The following is a 23495-nucleotide window of genomic DNA, read 5'->3' as shown; positions in this document are numbered from 1 at the left end:
CTGACCCTGAGTAGTTTATTTTAGGCATTGCACAATTTGGTGGAAATTTTTCTGATAAATTAACTCAATAAAACTTAAGACCAGACTATATCGAAAGTCTTTGTAAAGTACACGTGACATCTTCATCTTCCATAAAGATGGGTTCTATAGGGCTGGGGAGATGGCTCAGTGATTAAGAGCACCGCCAGCTCTTTCCAGAGGTCCTGAGTTCAATTCCCAGCAACCACATGGTGGCTCACAACCATCTATAATATGATCTGATGCCCTCTTCTGCAGATAAAGCACCCATATGCAAAAATAAATCTTTTTTTTTTTTTTTTTTTTTTTAAGAGATGGGTTCTATAGATTTACTACAGGTGACACCTTCCATAAAGATGGGTTCACTAGATTGACAAGCTTGAGATCAGGGTCTGAGGAAGAGCCTGTGTAGTCTCGGCCACAGCAATAGTGCAAAGGTCACCAGCTATTAACTATATCCGCTCCTGGCCTTCTGGACAGATTATATGCGTCCCTCCCCCTTGAAGGAACAACCCTGTGAGTTTTAACATTTCTGGTTCCCCTAGTGTTTGTTTGTGAGCACAAGAACCTCCATGCCTTCCAGTTAGAGTTGGCAAAGGATAACTATGAAAGTAGTCCTAGAGCCGGGCGTGGTGGCGCACACCTTTAATCACAGCACTCAGGAGGCAGAGGTAGGTGGATCGCTGTGAGTTCGAGGCTGGCCTGGTCTACAAAGTGAGTCCAGGATGGCCAAGGCTACACAGAGAAACCCTGTCTCGAAAAACAAAACAAAACGAAAGAAAGAAAGAAAGTAGTCCTAAAGAAGGGTGTGATCAGGGCCAGGTGTGGTGGTGCAGGCAAATCTCTGTGAGTAGCTACATAGAGACACCTGCAGGCTTTGAGCTTTTTCAAACCTACTTTATTTGGGGTTCTTTATTGCTTATATCTCCCTTCCAACCCATTTACCCTAGATAGGAGAGGAAAGAGGTTAATGGAAAGAGGAGAAGCAGACATTTTTAGACTTAGTTCCTTGGAGGAATTCCACTGGCGTAGTAGGCAGGATTTCAGCTGACCAGTTAAACAGCAAATCAGCAATTCAGCAAAGGTGACTGCAGCTGCAGCCACTGGAACCCAGGGCAGACCCTCACACAAGTGTGTTTCATATCCCGCAGTTATTATCAAAACAAAAACATGTTTACATCCACTACAGAAACCCTGTCCTGAAAAAAAACAAAAAACAAAAAAGGGAGGGGGAGGGCTCTGGAGAGATGGCTCAGCGGTCAAGAGCGCCGCCAGCTCTTCCAGAGGACCTGAGATCAATTCCCAGCACCCATACGGCAGCTCACAACTGTCTGTAAATCCAGCTCCAAGTGTTCTGGCACCCTCATACAGGCATGCAGACAGGCAAAACACTAATGCATATTAAATATTAAAAAGGGGTGGGGCGTGATCCAAGCCATGCCCTGAGACCCTGAACTTTGTATTCAGGAATTCAGGATGATCTCTGTGGGTTGGAGGACAACCTAGTCTACTTAGTGAGTTCCAGGACAGTCCAGGGTATGTAGAGAGACCCTGTCTCATAAAGCCAGGCAAAAAAGGTGGTCTCAAAAGATAGCACATGGGGGCAGCCATGGCATTTCAGTTTGAGAGTTGCTTCAGGAAAGACGAAATTAACACCCCTCAGAATGTGTCCCTACCATTCAGTGGAGCACGATTTTGTGCATAAATGACAAACTTAAACAACATATCTGATACATATGTAAAAGGGACAGAAATACATGTGTGGAACTTGCTTCAAAGCTTGGTGTGGCTGTGCATACTGTAATCCTGACCCTTGGGAGGTAAAGCCAGGAGGCTCAGTTCAAGGTCATCCTTCACCACAGGACACATTTGAGGCTCCCAGGTGGTAGGATCCAACAGCTTCACGTCAGAAATTAAAAAAAAAAAAAAAATCCATCATAACCTGCATGCTCTTCCTTGCTTGCTTATTGGAGGATGGATTTGTGCACTGTTGCAGTCAGGACGTGGGCACTGTCATTTCTATGAAGAATCTCTTTTTTTTTTTTTTTTTTTTTTTTGGTTTTTCGAGACAGGGTTTCTCTGTGTAGCCTTGGCCATCCTGGACTCACTTTGTAGACCAGGCTGGCCTCGAACTCACAGCGACCCGCCTGCCTCTGCCTCCCGAGTGCTGGGATTAAAGGCGTGCGCCACCACGCCCGGCTTGAAGAATCTCTTATAGCAGCGTTGTACAAAGAACACTCCCCAATTATCTCTGATTGGTCAATAAGCTGAACAGCCAATGACTGGGCAGAGGAGACAGTAGGCAGGACTTCCGTTCCCAGTGTAGGGGGAGCCCCAGGTAGGGATCAAACAGGGAGAAGGAGCTCACCACTACGAGGACAGAGAGTTACAGCAGAAGGCCAAGACAAGACTGAGGTGGCAAGGAAAAGGGCTTGTGGCGGGTCGGAAGCCACACTAGCAGAGGTGGGATAGAATAGATGAGCATCTGTCCACTTACAGAGCCTAAAGCTTGTTGAATAAATCTAACAGGTCTCTGTGTTGTTATTTGGGGGCTAGGGCGGGTAGCAGGAAAAGCCCTTACTAAAACAATTCAACGCTTGCTTTTTTTCAGTCACATTATTTCTGTGGCTGGGCGGATGCCTTTAATCCCAGCACTCAGGAGGCAGAGGCAGGTGGATCGCTGTGAGTTCGAGGCCAGCCTGGTCTACAAAGTGAGTCCAGGACAGCCAAGGCTACACAGAGAAACCCTGTCTCAAAAAACAAAACCAAAACCAAACCAAACCAAAACAAACAAAAACACTATTTCTGTGTGCTGCTTGTGTTCCTACTTGAAGGTTCTGTCTTTGGAAATGCTTCGGTAGAGATCTCATGACTGCTCCCTTGGCTCCTGCATAAACATCTCCTTATTAATAAGGTTTACCTTATTACAGGGTACACTTTGCCTCTTTTTTAAAAAAAGATTTATTTATCTTATTTATTGCATATGAGTGCTTTATCTGCGGAAGAGGGTATTAGATTACATTATAGATGGTTGTGAGCCACCATGTGGTTGCTGGAAATTGAACTCAGGACCTCTGGAAGAGCAGGCGGTGCTCTTAACTACTGAGCCATCTCTCCAACCCTAAACTTTGCCTCTTATCTCTCTGTGTTCTTCACTCAAGCACTTACTTTTGTTTAAAGACTGTTTACTTATTTATTTATTTACTATGTATACAGTGCTCTGCCTGCACGCCAGAGGAGGGCACCGGATTTCCTTATAGATGCTTGTGAGCCACCATATGATTGTTGGGAATTGAACTCAGGACCTAGGGAAGAGCAGACAGTGCTCTTAACCTCTGAGCCATTTCTCCAGCCTCAGCACTTTTTTTTCCCCCTTAGGGAAAGATACAGGGAGTTGGACCCAGAGCAGTGAGCGCTGCACTCTTCCACTGAGCTACTCCCCCTAGCCCACCTCTGGTGTTTCATTTCCTTGTTCTGTTGGTTTGTGGTCTCCGCCCACTCCCTACTAGTAAGAAAGAGATCCTTGTTGTAGTTTTATGCAGTGGTGTATGTATTCAAAGCACCAAAATGGCCAGGCATGATGGATGCATAAAAACTATAAACAATTCCTTGGTTTTTAGAGGAATGGGAGAAGGCTTGGGGTTTAAGAACATGGGTTGCCACTCGGGAGGCAGAGGCAGGTGGATCGCTGTGAGTTCGAGGCCAGCCTGTTCAACAAAGGGAGTCCAGGACAGCCATGGCTACACAGAAGAATCCTGTCCCGAAAAACCAACAAACAACCAACCAAACGAGCATGGGTTCTTTTCCAGAGGACTTAGGCTTGAGCCCCATGGTGGCTAACAGGAACCTTCTACCTCTAGTTCCAGGGCATCTGATACCAATCTTCTGTTCTCCATGAGCACGAGGCACACAAGCAGTACACACACATACATGCAGACAAAACCCAGGGCACACATAAAATAACATTTAGCAATGTGGAAGCTAAGGAATTTGGCTCTGGGGATGACCATTTGCACTCAGACAGGACAAACCAATGTTGATTCTCCTGAATTATCTTTTATTTATAGATGTATTCCTATTATACTGCTGACTATTAAAGATTTATTCCTTAACTTTAGGACTTCTGAAGTCCAGGAAAACATTTCACAACTAACTTGGTTTTGCCTCAAAGGGGAAAAGCTATTACAGCAGGTAGTAGTGCCTACTGCTGCCAGAAATCCTCGGAAGGACTCCTTTATAACCAAATCTCTAAAGAGTCATTGATCTTGATTAGGAAAAGGTTATGACTGGTATAGTTTTAAATTCCCACTTCTGGCTGATTTGGCCTGAAAAGTTGTTTTTTCCTAAGAAAAATGAGAAACTTAAGTGTTTCTAAAGTTCAAAAGCACACAATATTTCACCAAATGGAACTAAGAATCCAAACGTATAAGCTAAAGGAAACAGCATTTCTGCTCGGTAGGGCTGTCTTAAGACCCTGGGCAGAAGCTGGGTGTGGTGGCGCACACCTATAATTTCAACACTTGGGAGGCAGAGGCAGCCTGATCGATGGAAGTTCGAGGCCAGCCTGGTCTACAGGACAGCTAAGGCTACACAGAGAAACCCTGTCTCGAAAAACCAACCAACCAACCAAACAAAAAAACCTTGGCAAAAGTGGGGGCCTGGTGGCTGGTGGCACCTGCCTGTAATCCCAGCACTCAAGGAGGCAGAGGTGGGTGGATCTTCTTGAGTTCTAGGCCAACCTGGTCTACAAAATTGTGTCCAGGGCAGCTACGGCTTTTCTCGGAAACAAAAACAACAACAGAAAAAAACACCTGGGTACAAGGGGTGCAGAGATGGCTCAGTGATTAAGAGCTCTTTCTACTCTTGCTCAAGACAGTGGTTTGAAACTGCCAACTCCATCCTGCAAGGACACTTGCACATCAATTTAAAAACCGATAGAACAACAAAACCTTGGGCATTTTCTAGAGACCTACGTTTTGAGTTCAAGTTTATCTTCAGCTACAAAGCTGAGTTGTGGGCCAGCCTGGGCTACATGAGTCTGGCTCAAAACAACAAAAAGTTAGATAGACTTCATAATACTCAGACCCTCTTCATCTGTACAAGGAAGTGCTGCGCCCTCATCCTCTGAATGTCAACCCATCAATTAGTATATTTTGTTTACCATAATATTCTAACTTCCCAGTACAAGATTTTAATGATTTCCCAGGGCTTGTTACACAGAGAAACACTGTCTCGAAAAACAAATATTTTAATGATTTTATTTGATTACAGGCAAAAAGAAAACAGTGACAAGTTTGTTTCAGATTTATCTAATCGTAAAGATACAGTATACAATTTTATAACTCTACCCAGTCCACCTACTCATAAAACAAAATTAGAACTCTAAAAGCCTCTCCTGTATTTCTCTCATCTGGAAGTCATCAAAATCCTCATGAGGCCCCTCAACAATGTTTTTGACCTTTTTATCCTGTCATCATAAGCTTTACCCGACTATTACAGAAAACATAGGCAATCGCCATAATTGTAGTGAGAAAAAAAAAAAAAAAAAGATGCCTACTGTAGCCTAGATGTAGCAAATAGATGAGTCAGAAAGGCTGGTTCCTTTACGGTACCAGGCTGTTGTGAAGAAAAAACCACGTAAACCATTAAAAGAAAAAGTTGCACAAAAAGCTGTGAGACAAATTTAGCAGCACGCGTATTTCAAACTTCCTGGCTTTATTAAACAGCGCCACACTGTACACACTAAGGTTCACATTTAAATATTCCCTAAGAATCCAGACAATTGCCTTTTCAGAACGTGAAAGGCTGATGCCAGGCACGTATTTTACTGTCCGTTTTAAAATAAACTCATAAGGCTTTTGAAAATAAGTTAAGTGGAAGTTGATGTTGACAGATAGAAGGAAGGCATCACAATATATTTATTGTTCAAGCTTCTGGGTCAGAGAGAATGGGCCCGGAAAGCCTTGTGCAGGAGGGCCAGCCAATGGAAGCCAAGCTCTCAAAGCTCCTCCACCGCGTGGGCTGCACGAACCCCGCCTCCCGGTGCCTGGTTACTTTGAGTTTCAGCACCTTTGTTAGTTTCCCTACTGTGCAGAAAGCACTCGCGGCTCGGGACCGCACTACACTGGGTTTGCATAGATTCAGGATGCCGAGCGAGGCCCGCCCATAGCCCCTTTCCCACAGCGGAGGCCCAAGGCTCCCCACGCAGGACGTCATCCTCGCACAGGCACACACCCCACTTCCAATGGGCTCTGGGATCCTGCACGCCTCGAAGCTGCTGCGTCTCACTGTTCACACGCCGCGTGAAGGCGGCGGTCGAGCTCTAGGGTCCTCGCGACTCCAGGCGAAGAACAAAGGGGGCCGGGGCCGCGCACGCCGCCAGCCACGCCCCGTCGCGAGCCGCGGGGCCGCGCACAGCGCCCCTCCCCCGCGGGGCCCGGGCCGCGTGAAATGGCGGCCGGGCTACAAAATGGCAGCCGGGTGGGCACCGGAGTGGAGGCCCGAGATACCGCGTCAGATCCGAACGCGGGGATTCCTTCCCACGGAGGGAAGGAACGGGCAGCCACCGTTCCTTCCCACGGCGTCCACGCGCATCGGAGCCGCAAGGGAAAGCACTCGCGCGCACATCACGTCCCCGTTAGCTTCGGGGCACTCGAGTGGAGACTGACATGTCAAAAGCCGTGATTTGTCCACGGGGTTCGGGGTGTCCACCGCCACGCTGAGCCCTATCGTACTGAGCCCCGCGCCCGGCGGCTCCGCCATTCCGCGTTCCCTAGCATTCCCCATGTCCCTTCCATCAGTCCTGCTGTCCCCATGCTTTCCTCCTTGGGTGGGCGTGTGCCGGCGACCTTGGGCTCTGCCTAGGCCGGTGGCTGTGTACTTTGGATTTGTCGCCGTCTTCTCCCAAGAAAGCTCGCTCTTCCCATCCCCCAGGTGCCCCTTGGTATCCGTCTCTCCAGAAACTTCTCAGGGTAACTCAGCCAAAAGCCACAAGCTTCGCGGCCTTCCCCATCCTGACACCCGCCCCCCAAAACCAACCCGCAGCGCATGCGCCCGGAGTCGGGCAGAGACCGTGGGGCGCGCCCGTGAGACTGTGAGAGTGACACGTGCGCGCGCGGGCCTTGCGTGGGCGGTTCTCTCTCACAATGGGCAGGTTCCTCCCCCCCCCACCAACGTTTCCCTCCGCGAGTCGCGCAAGCGCATTCGGGCAGCCTCGTGTTCCTTTGAGAGATGGGGTGCGGGGGGGTGGAGGGGGGAAAATGGGAGGCCTTTCCGCGCGCGTGCGCAGCTCGGCCGTGTGCGGTTTTCCAATGCGCTGCTGGCGGCCTCTTTGATGAGAAGAGCATTTGAGGACCTCCCTTGTCCTCCTTTTCTCAATTCCCAGTCTTGGGGACGGTCTCCTCCGAGGGGTTACCGATCGCCTACTGGAGGAAGGCTAAACAAAGCCGACCGACCCTCTTCCGCGCCATGTTTGATAGGTTTCCAACTGGACTCGGTGACCCTGGTGGCCGGTGGCTTGCGTGATCGGGCTTTGCCGGGCGCTGCTGGTTGTCGCCGCTCGCGAAGCCCAGGCGAAGGTGCCCTTGTCGGCCTTGTGTGTAGGCGGAGGTCGCTGGCCGCTCGGGTTCCGTCTGCAGTGGGTTCTCGCCGCGGTAACCATAGTGACCGCATTGGCACTTCTTTTTAAGCTGTCAGGGCTGTGGGTTCGTATGGGGGCGGGGGAAGATTAGGAAACCCAAAACCCCACTTGTCATGGAATCCACGTGCATCCAGCCCCGAGTTGGAAGAGCAGCTGGAGAAATTGCCCCTCCGGATTATTGGCCTGGGACGGAGTGTGAACAGGGGAGAGTTCGTGAAGAAAGCACTCAGGCTGTGACAGCTCCACATCGGGGAGTACCCAGCCTGCCTTTGGACATGGGGCTCCCCCGGGTGTAGGGTGGAGGTGGCGAAGCGGCCTGCAGGTGTGTGAGCGCTGTTGACCTCAGTGAGGTCAGTTGACTTGGTTCTGGGCGGAGCCGGATCTGCCTTCCCGGTGGGAACCATGAGCTGGTGACTTGTTCCTGCAAGAACCAGTGAGGAAAAAGCCAGGCTAGAGGAGGCAGAATTCTAGCAAAGCTGTAATACTCGAGTGGCAAAGAACTCCCGGTCATACGTTCTGTAAATTCGGAGAATTTTCTGTGAACAGAAATTATGTTAATTAATAGGGTCTTTCACACCACCCTTGCCCCAGTAGGGAAAATAAACCAAATACTGAATTTTTCTAAATGTTGTAAAACCTTATTTTGTCTTATTTTTTCGAGACAGAGTTTCACTGTGTAGCCTTGGCTGTCCTAGACTCACTCTGTAAACCAGGCTGGCCTCGAATTCACGAGAGCTCTACCTGTGTCTGCCTCCGGAGTGCTGGGACTAAAGGCATGTACCACCACGCCCTGCATGTTTTCTTTTTAAAAAGTATTTTGAAAACAAACAAAAAGCGTTTTGAAATTCATCTAGGCTCTTCAAAGAAAGTTGTCTTGAGGCATTCTCCTTTTTAAGTCAAAGTATTTTCCAAATGTAAGTTAGGTGGCTCCTAGAAATTTTGAGGCATGAAAAAAAAATCTGAATATTTTTTATCAAAATACAGAGGTTTGGCGGGGCAGTGGTGGCGCACTCCTTTAATCCCAGCACTCAGGAGCCAGAGGCAGGCGGATCTCTGTGAGTTCCAGGCCAGCCTGGTCTACACAGGGAGTCCAGGGCAGCCAGGGCTACACAGAAAAACTCTTATCTCGAAAAGCAAATAAAATGCAGATATTTGGATGCGGAGAGATACCTTAGTGGGTATGAGTGTCTTGCTTTGCAAGCAAGAGCACCCTGTTAAAAGAAGACACAAAGGGTTGTACATACTTGAATGCAACCGGAATACATTGCACATGCTTCCCACCCCGCCCCCTGAGATTGTGTTTTATAGAACCCTTGCTGGCCTTCAACTTGTTATGTACTGAGAGGCTGATGTTAAATAGTGTTAAATAGCAAATGTTGGATTCAAGTGGCAGCAGTTCAAAGTTTTTTTAAAAAATATATTTATTTTAAAATTATTTAATTGGTGTTTTGACTGTATGTATGTCTGTATGTGGGTGTCATGTCTGCTAGAACAGGAGTTACAGATACTTGTGAGCTGCCATGTGGGTGCTGGGAATTGAACCTGGGTCCTCTGGAAGAGCAACCCCCCCCTACCACTTCCTCACCCGTGCCCTCTCCCTTTTTCAAGGTAAATTCTTACTCTGTATGTAGCCCCAGTCTGGCCTGAAACTCCTGATCCCTTGCTTAGTGGTGGGGATTACAACATGAGCCACTATCCCCAGTTTAAAAACACACTTCGGTGGGGCAGTGGTGTTGCATACCTTCTAATCCAGCACTCTGGAGGGAGAGGTAGGCTTATCTCTGAATTTGAGGCCAACCTAGTCTACAGATCAAATGCCAGGATAGCCAGAGCAACATAGAGAAACCCTGTTTGGAAAAAACCAAAATACACATACTTAGAGTAAATATATGAATCCTTGTTTGCTTGCACCCTTCAAACAACTAGAACCAGTTTTTGTTTTTGTTTTTCCGAGATACGGTTTCTTTGTGTAGCCTTGGCTATGCTGGACTCGATTTGTAGACCAGGCCAGCCTCAAACTCACAGAGATCTGCCTTCCTCTGCCTCTACTAGCGCTGGGATCACAGGCATAGGCTACCATTCCTGGCTTTATAACCAGCTTTCTAAAAAAGGAACAATAAGGCTGAAAAACTTTAAAACTGGGGGCAAGTGCAGTGGTGCACAGCTGTAATCCCAGCACTTGGGCCAGAGGTGTTCTGTGAGTTCAAGGCCAGCCTGGCCTTCATAGCAAGCCCTAGACAGCCAAGGCTATACAGAGAAACCCTGTTTTGAAAGAAAAAAAAAAAAAAACAGAAAAAAAAAAACCCCAAAAACTGTGGGAACTTCAACATATATTGTATAAGCACCTAGCCATATTTTATTGGGTATTTGATTTCTAATATTCCATCAAGTACACTTGGTTAATCTCTGAATTAGTCATAAGGCTAGATCTGCATTACTTATATTCTGCTTGCTTCCTGACAGTTTAAAAAGTACAATTTCAAAAAAAATAAAAGTTAGAATGTCTCATATCTAGTGTACTTGGATACTGTGTATCATTTATGGCAAAGAGTTTCCTTATAGTTTGTTTTTGGTTTTTTTGTTTGTTTGTTTGTTTGTTTTGTTGGCTTTTCCAGACAGGGTTGCTTGGTATAGCCCTGGATGTCCTTGAACTCACTGTGTAGACCAAGCTGGCCTTAAACTCAGAGATCTGCCTGCCTTGGCCTCCTGAGTGCATGCCCCACCACTGTCTGGCTTCCTTAATGTGTTTTATTATGTTTATGTGTAGATGAAGACTACACTTGTTTTTTGTTTTATTAATGTTTTCCCCCGGGACAGGGTTTCTCTGTGTAGCCCTTGGCTGTCCTGGATTTGCTTTGTAGACCAGACTGGCCTGGAACTCACAGAAATCCACCTGCCTCTGCCTCCTGAGTGCTGGAATTAAAGGCGTGCGCCACCACACCTGGCTCTAACATTTTTTATACGATGGCTTTGAGAAGAAATGCATATATTGTAAGATCATGTCAAAAAAAAAAAAAAAAAAAAAAAAAGAAAAGAAATTGTCATCCTGAAAAAAGCTTAATCGTAATAGCTTGGGATTCAATTTGTAACTATATTTGGTGACTGTTCTGTCCTTCTGCATAATATGTTAATTTATCCATTCTAGTGATGAGGTTAATGTTCAAAGCCTGAGCTTGAGGCTCAGAAGCTTTCCCCAGCTCAGCTTCCACTACGCATGACTGAACGCTGTGAGCATGTCTAGCATGCTAAATACAGCAGCTTTTCACAGTGTGAAAACAGGAGTTGATTAAAAGCAAATCTATTTTAACTCCCCTTAGCAAATGGCTCTACTTTAATGTCACCTTTCTGAATTCTCTTTAATATTCAAATGAGATACACTTCATCTTTTTCCACAATTAAATCACAACCTACATTACTGTGGTTTGCAGTGATAGGGATGGGTCTGGTGTGTCATAGAGACAGGCTCTACCGTGAAGGTGGAGTCAGGACCTGGAAACCTTCTTTATTCTTCTACCACAAGCATCAAGTACTGAGATTCTTGTTTTTCTTTTGTTTTGGTTTATTTGGTTTTTTTGAGACAGGGCTTCTCTGTGTAGCCTTGGCTGTCCTGGACTCCTTTTGTAGACCAGGCTGGCCTCGAACTCACAACAATCCGCCTGCCTCTGCCTCCCAAGTGCTGAGATTAAAGGCGTGCACCACCACGCCCAGCGCTATTTCATTATTTTTTGAGACAGGGTTTTACTATCTTACCTTGGCTGTTGTTGAACTCTGTGTAGCCTGGCTTCCAGCTCACAGCAGTCTACCTGCCTCTGCCTCCCGAGTGCTTGATTAAAGGGGCATGCATACCACCATAATTGAACATTACTAAGAATTTTTTAAAGTTTTATTTTATAATTTTTAAAATATATTTTTTGAGACAGGGTCTCTCTATGTAGCCCTAGTTATTAGTGGAACTCATTATACAGACCAGGCTGCCCTTGAATTTACAGAGCTGCATCTGCCTCTGCCTCCTGAGTGCTCGGATTGAAGGTGTGCACCACCATGCCCATGTCTAGTTCTTCCTAATTATGTCTGCGTGTGTTTCTTGTGTGGATTTGTGCAGGAGAGTGCAGATGCCCTTAGAGGCAGAGGCCTGGGATACTTGGGGAGTCAGAGTCCCAGGTGCTGAGAATCCAACTCAGAGTTCTGAAAGAACAGTAATCACCCTTTACTGCTGAGTCATCTCTCTAGCCTTGACCTAGGATTATTTTTAAAACATCAGAAAATTAGAGTAGATTGTCTTCTCTTTGGTACCTCTTTGTTTTGTTCTTTCTGTCTATGGAAACTTACAAAGGTACAAGTTCATGAAGAAATACTGCTTAAGTATTTTGTAACAAAGATGGAAACAGCAAACAGTGTCACCAGTGTTTCCTGATGTGTTGCCAGCAAAAAGTGCAAAGAACTGAGAACAGAGAAGAAACAGTAAGCTTGGGCTACACAAAACTTACTTGCTTGTCCCTCCCATTGTTATCAACAGCTTTTACACTAGATAAGGCCAGGAATCAGGAAAAAAGCAAGCCAGGCATGACCGAATCCACATAGCTTCGTGTTTTGTTCCTCCATTTATTTTTGGAGGGTGTGTATGTGTCACTTGCAGTCATGTGGAGTCAGAGGACAAGGGGATTGGTTCTCTCCTTCCCCCATGTGAGGTTTGGGGCCTGGTGATAAGCCACCTCTACCTGCTGAGTTTTTTGGGTTTTTTTAGATTAATTTATTCAGATTACATCTCAATTGTTATCCCATCCCTTGTATCCTCCCGCTTTCACCCTATTCCCCTCCCCTCCTGCTGAATTATTTTAATGGATCCCTCTGCTCAAATTTTTTCCTGTTTTTTTTTTTTTTTGTTGTTGTTGTTGTAGTTTGTTTTTGTTAATTTTTTGTTTTTTTGGTTTTTTTTTTGAGACAGGGTGGTACTACATAGCTCTGATTGTCCTGGAATTCACAAAGATAGTCCTGGCTCTGCCTCTCGAGGGCTGGGATTAAAGGCCTGTGCCACCACTACTGGGGAAACAGTACCACTATAATAAACCCTCCAGCTAATCTAGGAGAAAGACATTTAGTAAATATCTAGTTTTAGGGGGGGGAGGCTGAGGCAAGAAGATTGCCTGGGCTATATAGTAAGATCCTGTTTCAAAAGAATAAGAATAAGAAAAAGAAAAGAGAGGTGGGCGTAGTGGTGCACCCTTTAATCCCAGCACTTGGAGGCAGAGGCAGCCGGATCTCTGTGAGTGTGGGGCCAGCCTGGTCTCAATGCTTGAGAACGTTGTCTGTCTTGCAAAGGATTATGGGTTTGGCTGCTATTACCCACACGGTGGCTCATAACCATCCCTAACTCCACTCCCGTTTCAGTGGTTTGGCTGCTATTACCCACACGGTGGCTCATAAACCATCCCTAACTCCACTCCCCGTTTCAGTGGTTCCCTCTTCTGAACTTCATAGGCACCAGACACATAGTCAAATAAACCTCCCCCCCCCACATATACACACACAAACACACACATACATATATGTATGTATGCATGTATATATTGACCTCTTTATATCTTTTTTGTTTGTTTTTTTTGAGACAGGGTTTCTTTGTAGCCCTGGCTGTCTTGGAACTTGCTCTGTTCATCAAGCTGTCCTTAAACATTATATATATATATATACATATATATATATATGTATGTATGTGTATATATATATATATATACATATATATATATATATACGCCTCCCTGAGTGCTGTTATTATAGGCATGCTCCACCACACCAGGTTCCTTTTTTTTTCCTTACTTTTCTTTTTTTTCCAAGATAGCGTTTCTCCGTTCAGCCAAGGCTGTCCTGGACTCATTTTGTAGACCCGGATGGCCTCAAACTCACAGAGATCTGCCTACCTTTGGTGTACACCACCAATCATGGGTGGGGGGGAGTTTTTATACTCTTGTTGAGACAGGCTCTCATGTATCTCGGGCTGGCCTGGAACTCCCCGTGTAGCAGAGGCTAACCTTCACTTCTGATTTTTCTGCCTCCTCTTCTTTAGTACTCCAGTGGAGACTGAGAGTGGACAAACACCATAGGTCTAGTTTATAGTGGGGATCAAATCCTACCAAGCACCCTAAGTACTCTAATCCACTGAGCTCTGTGTACCAGCCTTCTGTTTTAGTTTTAAGACAGGAACACTTTGCAGCTTAGGCTGGCTTTGAATTCATGATCTTGTCCTCACCTCTAAAGTGTCAGCATCACAGATGTGTACTTGCACACCTGGCTCACATCTGTACTTTAGGATGTTGGTATTTGTTTAAGCTTTGTGACTATCCTAAGATTATTTCAGGTGATCAAATCCGCTGATGTCAAGTATATTAAGTCGAGTATAGAATGCGTGTTAAACCAATACAGGGAAGGTTAATGTGTCTTGGATTCAGCCATCAAGAAACTTAGGCTATGTGGCCGACTAATAGAACAAATAGAAAGGAAAACAACCTAGCACATTATCCTTTATGGAACAAAAGATACAAATATGTGCAAGTGACCTCAGATATTATTGCTGTTTATGATTTTTCTAATTCAAAATACTGCCTGTTCAGTTGGTGCAGCAGTATGGTGACAAAGCTCTGTAGTCTCAATACTGGGAGGTGGCGCACAGAATTAAAAGTCCTAAGATTATTTCAGGTGAGCTATGTGAGACCTTTTTTTTCAAAACACAAACGACCGATCTAAAAGACTAAACAAACAAAAACAAAGCAAAACAACACTAAGAGGTGGGAACTCAGTGTTACAGAGCCCTTGTTAGATGTGGGCCAGGTCCTTGGTTAGAACCCTAGTCTGTATCCTGTGCACTTTGTAGTACTTACGAGCACTATGAGATAAAAATGTTTAGGCTGTACCTAAAGCAGAGTTTATTTTTGTGTATGAAAAATAAGTGTTAGTTGCTGACGGTTTTAATGATCTAGATTATTTTTTTTTCTGTGACTCTACACTTGCCTTTTGAGGTTTTAGCTTTCTGCAAGCCGGCTTTATACAAAAGGTCAATTGCAACTTTCAAAAGTCTGGAGGTGTAATCCTCCCTGCTTAAAAAACAAGCTATGCCAAACCCTGCGAGGGGAACAGTATGAAACGCCTGTATCATTTCAGCTGATTCTCGTGTACCGTAACGATGAGCAAAGACATCTTGCAAAAGGTTTCGCAAGCGCCTATATAAAAAGTTACTTAATGTTACAAGCCCATTAATGATTCTTGGGAGGGATGGGTTTCTGCAATGCTGGTCCCTTGCCTGGGCGGTGAAAAGGGCGGCCGGGATCTGACCACTTTCCCAAGCAGGCGGGGATCTAGGCGTCCGGAAACGGTCAGGGGCGGGCCGTAGGGCGGACAGGCATGGGGACTTTGGCCTTTAGAAACCGCTTGGCCTCGAAACTACCGGGTTCTCTTGTGTTTCCCCCTACAGCAACGCCTCACCACGGGGAGGGGAAGCAGCCCCAACCTCCCCGGACTCCTCGGGCGGCCAGCCTCCTGCTCCGCGTCGCCCATGCGCACTAAGCTGACTGCGCGGGCGCCGCTTCCCGGCTCCGCATTCCTCCCCCTTCGGGGCTCCGCGCGCCTGCGCGCCAGCTGGGAGGAACTCGGCGTCGGGGCGGGAGGACGCGCGCGCGCCCGCGGCCAGGGGGCGGCGGCCAGGAGGCGGGAGGCGGGCCGCGCGCGCCGGTGGGAAGCGCCCGGCAGCCACAGCGCCAGCTCCGTCGTAGTCGCGGCTGCCCGGGTCTCGCTCGCCCCTCCTCCCGCTCCCCCGCCCGCCGCCGCCCGCGCGCATGCGCCGCCGGAGCGCGAGGGTCGGCTTCGGGTGTGTGGTGGCGGCAGAGCGGAGCTGCGAGGCCCGAGAGTCAGAACCTGGGGGAGAGGGATGGTCTCTGCACCGGAGGGAGCCGGAGGAGCCGCCGCCGCTGCCGACGCCACCGCCGCAGCCGCCGCCGCCGCCGCCGCCGCCCCGTCGCCCGCCTCCCTGCGCTGACGGCCGCGTACGAAGCCGGCGAGGGGGAGCCAGCCACCGCGGTCGCCGGCACACCGCCCAGCATGGTCCGGGAAACCAGGCACCTCTGGGTGGGAAACTTACCGGAGAACGTGCGGGAAGAGAAGATCATCGAACATTTCAAACGGTGAGTGACACGAGGCCCGGGGCCGCGCTGGCACCCCGGCCGCCTCTCCGGCCCGTTGTTGCCCACCGGCGGAGCGGCGACGCGCGGCTGGCTCCGGTGCTCTGGGCGGGCGGCTGCTGTGCGGCCACCGAGGGACTCGGATGGGCGAGTGCCGCCGAGCTTCGTCTTTGCGTGCCGCCTCGCAGCCCAGTGCGGCCGGCCGGAGCCCCGAGCCGCCCGCAGAGCCTGGGTTGTGCGGACGCCGCAGCCGCGCCAGGCAACGTGCGGCACCGGGAGGTGGCAGGCGCCTGGAGCAGGGACTGCTCTCCGAAGATCCGTGCAGCCGCAGATGCTCCTGCTGTCTGCGCGCCTGGGTGGAGCGGGCTGCCTCAGGCTCGGCGGCGGCTACCTGGACTGCCGGTGTCCTAGGGCTTGCAGGGAAGCAACGCGGACGCCAAGGTGCCGCGGATGCATTCCCGCGCCGCGCCGGTGACAGAGCGGTTTGTTTTTTTTTTTTTTAAACAGTAGCTCCTCCACCCCCCGAATTCGTTAATGAAGTAGCCAAAAAGTGCAACTATTTTGCGATTATGTGTTACTTTTCGGTTCCTCTAAATACTTTTTGCTTGTGAAAGATAAAAATAAATGTTGCTTTTCATACGCGCTTGTAGCATTTAGCGCTTATTTGCTTCCAGAAACGCGTGTCCCGTAACTGGTAGAGGCCTCAGCATGCAATCCCACTTTTAGTGAAGATTTATTCATACTTTCACACATTGAGAAAGAACATAGCAAATCTGCGAGCGCCTATGGAAATTAGTTTCTCCTGATGTCCAGTACCCTGGAAGGTTCCAGTTTGGCCATACTTGAATTCCCACTATCCAGTGGGTGAGGGGAATGAAATTAGGGGAACGACCGCATTAGAGAGTCATCCTGGAAAAATGGGTTGTGTTGTCCGACTTGGTGCCTCCTTGGTGAGGTCTGGGTAGCGTGAGCACCTTTCTTTCTCTCTGATGGAGGGCCATTGATTCTGTTGGCCGTTGCTGTTACCGGGGTATTAAATCTTCGCCTCTGGGGCGCGCGTGTGCGCGTGCCCGCGTGTGAAAAGGAGCTGGGCATAGTGAAGCCATTCATAACCTGCCAGGATGTCCTCCGCGGGCCTGGGGGAGGTGCGCGCTGCCCGGGACTCCTCCGGGTGTTTACTACATACTAGGTTGTGCTTGAGACACGGGAGAGGGGGGAGGTCCGGAGACGCAGTTGGCCCCGGTGCCCCGGGATGAAGGGGGGACTGCAGCAGTTGGAGCACGAACAGATGGAAACTTTGTCTGCTGGTGCTGCTCCACCCCTCAGGGTCCCTAACCTCTAGGAGCATAACCTCAGTGTTGGGGAGGAAGCACTTAGCAGGTTTTTGGAGTGGGAACCCTCGGCGATGTATTATTCCCTTTTAATCACCTGGTGGATCTTCCGTGGGTCTCTTCATGGGAAATTGATAAGCACCGACGTGCAAACACGTGCATTGCCGCATTCGCTCTGCTTCTGTGTTAAGATGGTCCGACTTGACATTTCACATTCTGCAGATTTCAGAGACACTGATTCAGACCTGGAGTTTGACACCCCCCACCCCACCTCACCCCCGGTGCAAGATGAGGGAGGAGGAGAGCAGCGAGCAAGTGGGCCGGGGCAGTGCTGGGAGGCTTGGAAGCGTGGTGCCGCGGTCCGGCTGGTGTGAATGACTCTCTAAGATGGCGGCCAGGACCCACTTTATGTGGGAATCGGCGGAGCCGCTCAGAATGCAGGGGAGGGAGGGAGGAGGCGCGCTGGAGGGGTGTCTGGAGAGCCGGGGGAGCGCGGCGCTAGCAGAAGGCTCGCTGGCGCGTTGCTGACTGACCCTGCATTTACAGCAGGCTTTTACCTGTTGTAGAGCAAAAAAGCAGATGCTCTTGGTAAAAAGCAGGTTATTTGAAACCTCTGCAGACTCTTGTCCCCGCAACCCCTCTGTAGTAAAGGTGACAGTTCTCACTTCCAAACGAATGGATTTTATTTGGGCAGTACACCTTTAATGGGCGCAGAGCATGAGGAGGTAACAGAGTAATCTCCCCTTCAACCCTTGACCCTGGAATTCCCAGTTCTCATGCCCCCGCCCCCACCCCATCACCAAACAGGTACTCTCTGTTTCTGGTCCTATCTTTCTGCCTACAAGAAATGTTCTTGCCGACCCCAGCTGCGGAGCTAAGTTGACCACCCTTTATCCAGATAGTGGAATGTGTTTTGTTAAAATATGTGGTCACTACTGGGAAGGGAAACAGAATTTGAACCACGTAAAGGAAAAGGATGAAAAGGCACTACAATTGTAAGAAAACTTAGTGGCATTCAACCTCTGGGCCTTGTAGACCCCAGAATGAGAAAAACTGCGTGATGCCTGTATTAAACCGAACCTGAGTGCCTGTTTCTACCCTTTTCCCTAGTTGATTACAACATGAACTAATAACAGTTTTACAGGATTAAGAGGTGTACACTGGGAATACATTACATAAAACGCTTCAGAGATGAATGTTCTTTTAACAGTGGTTAGGCATTTGCGGTAGATATCTGGATTAAAAGGACAACAAAAACCATGGAGGCTAAATCAGACAGCGATTGAGGCAGAAATAAAGGTCTCCCCAGGTTGTATTTTGATCAGCGCTTTCAGTGTACAGTAGATGGAGGGAAGGCCCAACCCCTAGAACAGAATTGTTTTTAAAAATTGTCTTTCCCTTCTTGCATACAATAAATCTATTGTGCTCATTCCCTTTACAGCTTTCCATACGCTGAATTAGGAAAATTAAAAGACTTGTTTCTGAATAGGGCTTTAGTTAAGAAAGATTCATTACAGGGCCACAATGGAGGAAGCCCTTTCCTTTGTACATTAGCTGAGTTGAAGGGCTGGAGGGAGGACTCGCACAATTGGCTGCTGACTTGTACAGAGAGGTGTGTGTGTGTGCAAAGGCGGCTCCTTGAATTAGAATGAACAAATGAATAGAATCCCTTAAAGACCTAAACATTCTTTTTGCCTTATTTTCAGGTTTAAGTAAATCACATATTAGGTTTTTCCTGTCCACCCACCACTGTTATAGACAGAGTGGATATTATGTAGTAGTTGACTAGTGTGGTTCTTTAAAAATTTTGTCAAAGAAAAAAAATCTTTTGTCAAAGGATGAAACTGATTTAAAAAATTTTTTTCCCCTGAGACAGGGTTTCTTTGAAAAAAAAAATTTTTTTTAAATTTTGAAATATTTTAGCACAGTGGTTTTCCTGTTAAAAGCCATTACATATATCCAGATATCCATTTGGCCCCCAAATCAAATAATACCAGAGCTTCTTCATTCTTACTTTTAACCGAGGATATTTTTAGATGCTGTCATTGCTCTACCCTTTTTTACAGGATCCTGGATGGTTTCTATGACGTTACCTCTAGTTTTGAATATTGTGATTTTGAGTCTCTTCACGATAGACTTTTTTTTGTGTGTATTTTTAAATGTCAGGAAAATTCCATTATCTTGAAATAGCACTAAAATTAATATAGAATACTTAAAATGTATTTTATTTTTTGAAAAATGTGTGTGGCGGTTGGAGGATGACACAGGGCTCCTTTCAAGCAGGACCACTGGCGTTTGTCTTGGAGAGGGAACCTTTCCCAGCCGCCTTTGTTTCAGCAGGCTCCTGGTTGCTCCGAGATTCTGTTTAGTATGCTTATGAAGAGGGTTCAGGCTTGGTTTAGGAGATATTTTTAGCTCTGTTAACACTGAAGCTTTGGAAATTTTTATGTAGAATGCTATAAAGATAGTGGTGATAGCAACAAAGCTTTTCTAAGTTGCTTCCAACTCTCACTTTCCCTTTGGTTTGAAGTGTTACATTCTACTAATTTCTGGTTTAGTTTTTAATTTTTTAATTTTAAGGTTTTGAGTCTTATACCAGGCTGTTGGAATAGTCACTATTTGACTGTATATTCCAGGTGGGTTTTCTCTCTCAGACCCATTACACTTTAGAAAGTATTTCATTTATATCATGAAAACTCGAATATCCAGTTGGAGATAAAAAGTTTCTTTTCAGCCGGGCGTGGTGGCGCACACCTTTAATCCCAGCACTCGGGAGGCAGAGGCAGGCGGATCGCTGTGAGTTCGAGGCCAGCCTGGTCTACAAAGTGAGTCCAGGAAAAAAAAAAAGTGAGTCCAGGACAGCCAAGGCTACACAGAGGAACCCTGTCTCGAAAAAAGTTTCTTTTCTATTGTTTCTACTCACCCTTTTATTTCAGCTGAGGATGGAACCCAGAGTCTCATATATGGCAACTTCCTGCTGTTGGATCTTTGGGTTTAACCTCTAGCCCCCAGCAAGGACCGTGGCAAAGCTCACTAGCATTGATGGTTTGAGCTGAGGCTAGCCATTCCAGAGTTCAGAATAAACTATGAAACTGGTATAGTAATGGAACTTGAACAACTTGACTTGGCTATTGAATGGTTTTTATTTGACTTCTTTTTTTTTTTTTTTTTTTTTTTTTGGTGCAGGGGTGTTTTGGCTTGCTGTATGTCTGCATCATGTGTGTGTCTGGTGTTTGTGGAGGCCAGGATTGGGTGTGGCTCCCCTGGGGCTGGAGCTCCACACTCTGCCACCGCAGCAAGGGCCGCTTGCCAGCTTGTCCCCCTAGCTTGCTGGCTCTCTCCACCCCCAGCCTATCATTTTTTTTTTTTTTTTTTTTTGAGTGATACATAGCTGGCTTTCAGTGTGTGGAAATAGGCTTTGCATATTTCAGATTGTTCTCCCACATGTGTCCCTGTCCACTAAGTTAAAAATGAGACTGTCAGGGCTGGGTGTGGTGCTGAGTTCCTTTAGTCCCAGATACCTGCAGAGGCAGGCAGATCTCTGTAAGTTCCCGGCTGGCTAGCACCACATAGGACACTCTGCCTTTAAAAAAAGAGGCTGTACGTGGTATCTTAATGTACAGTAAAATGACTAATTCACTTAAGTGCATTTTTTTTCTTTTCTCTTTTTCCTCCACACCGCCCCCCCCCCCACCCCCCAGGGTTTCTCTGTGTAATAGCTCTGGCTGCCTGGACTCAACTTTGTAGACCTCATGAAGATCTGCCTGTCTCTGCCTCCCTAGTTCTGCACCTGTGCACCACCAGGCCTGGCAGATCTCTTCAGACCCTCACCCCCCACTCCCCACCCCCCACATAAAGACTGGATTTTTTTGTGTAGCCCTGGCTGTCCTGGAACTATAGACCAGGCTGGCTTCCAACTTAGAGAGATCTACCACCGCCTGGCTTGATTTTTTTTTTTTTTTTGAGACATGGTCTCCAAGGGTACATTCCTTGCCTGGCCCTGGGTAGACCTTGAAGGCTGAGAGCTTCTCCTCTTGCCTCTGCCTCACAAGTGCTGGGATTAAGCTACCATGCTGGGTTGCTTTTTGTTTTGAAGACAGGCTCTCCCTAATCTCAATCTAGCCTTGGATTTGCTAGTTTGAGGATGGCCTCCTTGAATTTTGATCTTTCAGCTCCTAGCTTCTAAGTGCTGGGATTGTAGCATGACCTATGAGGCTTGTTCTCTGTGGTGCCGGTAGGCAAGTATTTGGATTCAGTTATTTGATTTTAAGTATAGAGACTTTAAGCATATTTGTTTCTGAGACAGTCTGAGGATGCAGAACCCTCTTTCCCACCTCCATCCTGAGTGTCAGGATCACAGGTTTATGCTTCTATACTGAGCTTGTGTGTTTTCATATTTCAGGAAGTTCAAGCATCCTGAGAGGCCTGCCTGCCTCACTGTAGTCTTGTTGGCTTTGGTTCTGCCAGAACTAGGGAGGCAGAGACAGGTGGATCTCTGTGAGTTTGAGGCCAGTATAGTCTACACAGTGAGTTCCAGGAACTTTATGTAGTTCCAGGTCTATGTAGAGAGACCCTGACACAAAGCAAAACAGAAAGTTTGCCTAGCTAGGTTGGTGTATGTGGTGTGGTCTCCCTCTGGCATCTGACCAGTATTTTGTGAGAGAGACTCTGGTATTGGCCTGGGAGTCTCTTTATCAGTCTCCACTCAGCAGCCTTGCCTTCTATGCCACTGTGATTGCCTTCCTTACAAGGCTGAGGCAGGAGGATAAATTTGATCCCAGAGTGAACTCTAAAGAGAACCACCCCCTCTTCTGGGGGGTGATGAGCTGCTGTACCTCTATTATTCTAATATGTGTTTCAGGCATGGCAAAGGCCTGTTTTTATAGTACTTTCTACCGCTCAGTCCTGGAAGAAGTGTTTCTTGCTATTGGTGTAGTTCTGTAGAAGTCAAAAACTTTCAGCCTTTTTTTTTTTTTTTTTTTTTTTTTCTTCAAGACAGGGTTTCTCTGTGCAGCCTTGGCTGTCCAGCACTCACTTTGTAGACTAGGCTGGCTTTGAACTCAAAGAGATCCTCCTGCCTCTGCCTCCTGAGTGCTGGGATTAAAGGCATACACCTGGCTCAGTTTCATTTTTAATTATTTATTATGTGTGTCTCTGTGGGTATGTGCTAGTGACTGATGGTACCTGTGGAGGCCAAAGGCATCAGATTCTCTGGAGAGAGTTATGCCATGGGGAGCTGGGAATTGAACTTGGGTCTTCTAGAATTATATATGCTGTTATTTATTTATTTTTTCTTTTTCTTTAAGGCAGGGTTTCTTTGTGTAACAGCCCTGGCTGTGCTGGACTCACTTTGTAGACCAGGCTGGCCTCAAACTCACTGTTAATTGTTGAATAGTCTTTTTAGCTCCAGAAATGAAAAGCTTACATGCTGAGATCTGTGGTTTTTGTTTTTGTTTTGTTTTGTTTTCAGGGCCGAGCAGTGTGTCATTTGTACATACATGTATAATCCTGAACATCCTGCTGTGTATTTGTGCATATGTGTATGCACAACAGATGTGTGAAGGTCAGAGGACAGCTTGCAGGTTTTTTCCTTTTACCATAGGAATTGAACTCTGGTTGTCAGGCTTGGTAGCAGACACCTTTACTCAATGACTCGCACAACTGTGTGTGTGCCATATAATTTAAAACTTAGTTCACATATGTTCCGTTAATCAGAATTTTCACTTTTTATTAATTATTACTATTATGATTTTGTGGGTGTATGGTGTGTCTGAGTGCAGGCCTGAGCATGTTTGGTGTGTGTGTGTGTGTGTGTGTGTGTGTGTGTGTGTGTGTGTGTGGTATTTAGGTCAGAGAGCAACATTTGGGGGTTGGTTTTCTTGTTCTACTGTGAGATCCACGGATCAAATTCAAATCACCAGGCCCCCGCAGCAAGCCCTTTTACCCACTAATCTGTCTCAAGGAATGATGATTTTTTTAAAAAAGATATATTTATTTCTTTTTTATACTGTGTTCTGCCTGCATGTACATCTGCAAGCCAGAAGAGGGCACCAGATCTCATTATAGATGGTTGTGAGCCACCATGTGGGTGCTGGAAATTGAACTCAGGGCCTTTGGAAGAGCGTCCAGTGCTCTTAACCTATAAGCCATCTCTCCAGGCCCAAGAGAAGTTTTTTAGCCTCCCCCTTTCTATTTATAAATGTCTTCTGAAACTATGAGAAACCTGACTCCCTTATAAGTTTGCTCAGGAGTTGCTGTCCTTTGTAACTAATCTCCCAGTTACTCTGCTTCCCGCTCCTGCCACTTCTGAGGATGTGACGACCCCTGGTGGCTTTTAGCAAT

At 47.0% G+C, this 23495-nt stretch overlaps 1 protein-coding gene across 2 annotated transcripts in view; it reads left to right on the top strand.

Annotated features, from left to right (window-relative positions):
- The first annotated feature begins 15652 nt into the window (after nucleotides 1-15652).
- Nucleotides 15653-23495, top strand: part of Spen (spen family transcriptional repressor) — a 70315-nt gene continuing 62472 nt past the window's right edge. For both annotated transcript variants that reach the window (XM_051172005.1, XM_051172004.1), the window contains exon 1: nucleotides 15653-15825. In XM_051172005.1, the coding sequence (XP_051027962.1) occupies nucleotides 15743-15825 (83 nt within the window). In that variant the 5' untranslated portion in view covers nucleotides 15653-15742. The remainder of the gene's footprint in view (nucleotides 15826-23495) is intronic.

This window comes from Acomys russatus, chromosome 29 (assembly GCF_903995435.1).
Source record: "Acomys russatus chromosome 29, mAcoRus1.1, whole genome shotgun sequence".
NCBI lineage: Eukaryota > Metazoa > Chordata > Mammalia > Rodentia > Muridae > Acomys > Acomys russatus.
The sequence above is the reverse complement of the archived record's forward strand: the minus strand, read 5'-3'. Positions and strand labels throughout refer to the sequence as shown.